The 3,094-nt window shown below is 49.3% G+C and overlaps 1 protein-coding gene across 1 annotated transcript in view; it reads left to right on the forward strand.

The window, feature by feature from the left end:
• Positions 1 to 2,234: 2,234 nt before the first annotated feature.
• The window catches only part of NDUFAB1 (NADH:ubiquinone oxidoreductase subunit AB1), an 11,270-nt gene continuing 10,410 nt past the window's right edge, over positions 2,235 to 3,094 (forward strand). The window contains exon 1 of the mRNA XM_040635212.1: positions 2,235 to 2,448. Coding sequence (XP_040491146.1) covers positions 2,281 to 2,448 — 168 coding nt within the window. The 5' untranslated portion in view covers positions 2,235 to 2,280. The remainder of the gene's footprint in view (positions 2,449 to 3,094) is intronic.

The following is a 3,094-nucleotide window of genomic DNA, read 5'->3' on the forward strand; positions in this document are numbered from 1 at the left end:
ATAAGCTCCCACTCTACCAACACAGTGAATAGTGAATTTCCAGCAGACAAGAGTGGAGGTGTGAAGATGACCAGAAGGGCCTTACCTGCGGCAAGGCCGTGCAATGAAAGACCTGAACTCGAGGGAGAGTTTTAGGAAGGAAAAAAATGAGCAGGGCTAAGTGAATGCATGATTTAGGTAGAGGAGGGAGTCTTAAATTTCTGGCTTAGTGGGTAATAGTGTCAGCAGCTGAAACAGAACACACAAGGGGGAAGACAGCTCATTCAAGTGCTTACAGAGCATCTGGTAATCGACAGTTGGATAAAGGACTCTGAAGCCCAGAGAAGAGACCAGGGCTGGATGCAGGTGGGAATAAAAGCCTCTGGAGTGCATCAGTTCTGAAAACTTGGGTTTTTAAAGTCAAGCATGGGTCAAAGAGGACCCTGGCGAACAAAGTTTAAAGGCTGAGCAAGGGAGATAGAGCCATGGAAAACCAAAAAAAGGAATGGCCAGAGATGTATTTACTGGATTTGATCATTTAAGATGTAGTGGTGAGCATTCTGCAAGGTGTGGAGTAGAATCTGGATTTGAGTGGATTAAAGAGCGAATAGGAAGTGAGGAATTAAAGGCTGAAAGCGCAGATTATTTTTTCAAGAAGCTTGACTAGGAAAGAAGGAGAAGTGTGATGTTGGGGATACATAAAAGATCAGTGGAGTAGGCCTCTGGCCTTGTTTTTAGACTAGCAGAAACTTTGGCATGTTTATGGGCTCAAGGGAAAGAGCCAGAAGAAAGCAGGAGGTCGAGGACATAGGAGAGAAGAGGGAAGTGGTCAGGCTCTTCTTGGGTGCTCCCTCTGCTGTTAATGCTGCACAGTCACATCACACGTCTGTCCCAAGGGTCTGGCCCTTGGGAGCATCAGAAGCTAGTGTGTCACTGGTGGCTTAAGCAGATCTAATGGGCCCTGATCCTCGGACTCCAATCAGATTTTTTTTTGGTGCTGCTTTTCTGTAGAAATAGAAGTTTGGGGGCGCCTGGGTGGCACAGCGGTTAAGCGTCTGCCTTCGGCTCAGGGCGTGATCCTGGCGTTATGGGATCGAGCCCCACATCAGGCTCCTCTGCTATGAGCCTGCTTCTTCCTGCTTCTTCCTCTCCCACTCCCCCTGCTTGTGTTCCCTTTCTCGCTGGCTGTCTCTATCTCTGTCAAATAAATAAATAAAATCTTTAAAAAAAAAAAAAAGAAAGAAAGAAAGAAAGAAATAGAAGTCTGCCACCCAAAATGGAGCTGGGCCATTTATTCACTGACCATTCCCAAAGAGGTGATACAATTATGCTTCCAATTGATTAATAAGCAGTGAAGTGATGGTGATGGAATCAGGATGCTAGCGAAGCCTGGTGTCAACTGTCACGGACACTCTGGTTGGCATCACCAGCAGCAGGGTGATTCCTGAGGCTCTGTGTTCCCTCCCCCAGATTGATGAAAACCTCAGCTCAGATATCACCTCCTAAGAGAGGCCTTTGGGGACCACCCTATCTAAAATAATGCCCCTCCTGTACTCCCTCACTATCCTCCTCCCTACTTTACTGTTCCTCATTGTATTTATCACTATTTCCCTGGATTTTTTTGTCTTAGGGGAGGTGTTTATTTTAATTTGTTAATTTTCTACCCACTAGAATGTAAACTCTATGAGAATAGACTGCCTGGCTTGCCCACTGCTGTAGCAACTGGCACATAACAACTAGCATGTAACAGATACTCAATTTCTTAATGAATGCATAAACAATTTTACAACAGTGGGATGGTACTATGCAGTCTATTTTACTTTTATTTACTTATTTTTTAAAGTTTGTTTGTTTATTTATTTATTCAGTAAGTAAGTAAGTAATCATTACACCCACCATGGGGCTTGAACTCATTACCTGGAGATCGAGAGTCACTGGCTCTTTGAGGCACCCATGCGACCCTTATATAATTTTAATACCTATGGAATAATCGCCGCGTCAAAACTTTTAAACAAATGTATGTCAGAACGTTCAGAGAATAAGTAAAAACAAGTTCCTTTCATGTGTCAATGATTAGTATTTAGGGAAAGACAAGACAACGAGGTTCTGGCGCTGGCAGCCTTTTGCCTCTGGCCCTAAATGGCTGGACCGCGCGCCCCGAGAGAGCAGTGCCACCAGGAGCCTCTAGGGGCCGCTATAGCCAGCGGCGTCCGGCTGCGCCGCTCTGTGCATCCTCTGCGCTGAGCGGAGAGGAAACCTGGCCGGAGGGCGCGGCGCAGTGCATCCTGGGTCGGCGTAGCCATGGCGGCTCGTGTCCTTTCCGCTTGTGTCCGCCGACTGCCCGCGGCCTTTGCGCCGCTGCTCCGGGTCCCCACGCTAGCCGCGGCCCGGCCGCTCAGCATCACCCTGTGCCCCGCGGGGGCCCGGACGAGGCCTGGGGCTCCGCAGCTAGCCTCGGTGCTCGCGCAGGTGACTCGCGGTGACTTTGCTGGGGCTTGGCAGGGGTCAGGGATCGGGGTGGGGGGGAGGGGCCAGGCAGCAGGGTCACGCCAGCCGCGGCAGGGGTGCTCGGGAGACATCTGGCTCTCCGCCCATTCCACTCCTTCACGGTGCTTGGTTGACCCCTGCTGGGAACCCAGGTGACCTAGTGCTTACGAGCTGGAGCGCAGACCTTCCAGTCAAACACCCCTGGGTTCGAATGCTGGCCGCCACTTTCCGAAACTTTGGGCAAGTCTCGTGACCTTGCTACTCTGGCTGAACGGCAAAGCTGGGGTACTAATCTCTACTTCGTGGGGGTGCAGCGAGGTTTTTAGAGCACCTAGTTGGGGTGCTTGGTAAACTCTCAAATATTGGTCTCCGTTAGTCGTAGTGATAACGACGAATACCGTGATAGTTTTTTAGGGGAAAACTGATGACTGGGTGCAAAAAGGAAGCCACACTGGCCTACAACCTTCTCCAGAGCAGTCTGCACCCAGGATTTCTCCCTGTATTGCCTTTGCCTGTTTACAGGCCTCCTGGAAGCAAAGATAGGAAAAAAATAGTATCTAGCTTTTCTGTCCGAGAAAACCTTTGTGAGGCAGAAATTCTCGTTAGGGCAGTGATTTTCAACCCTAGT

Source organism: Ursus maritimus, unplaced genomic scaffold (genome assembly GCF_017311325.1).
Source record: "Ursus maritimus isolate PB19 unplaced genomic scaffold, ASM1731132v1 scaffold_2, whole genome shotgun sequence".
In the NCBI taxonomy this organism is placed as follows: domain Eukaryota; kingdom Metazoa; phylum Chordata; class Mammalia; order Carnivora; family Ursidae; genus Ursus; species Ursus maritimus.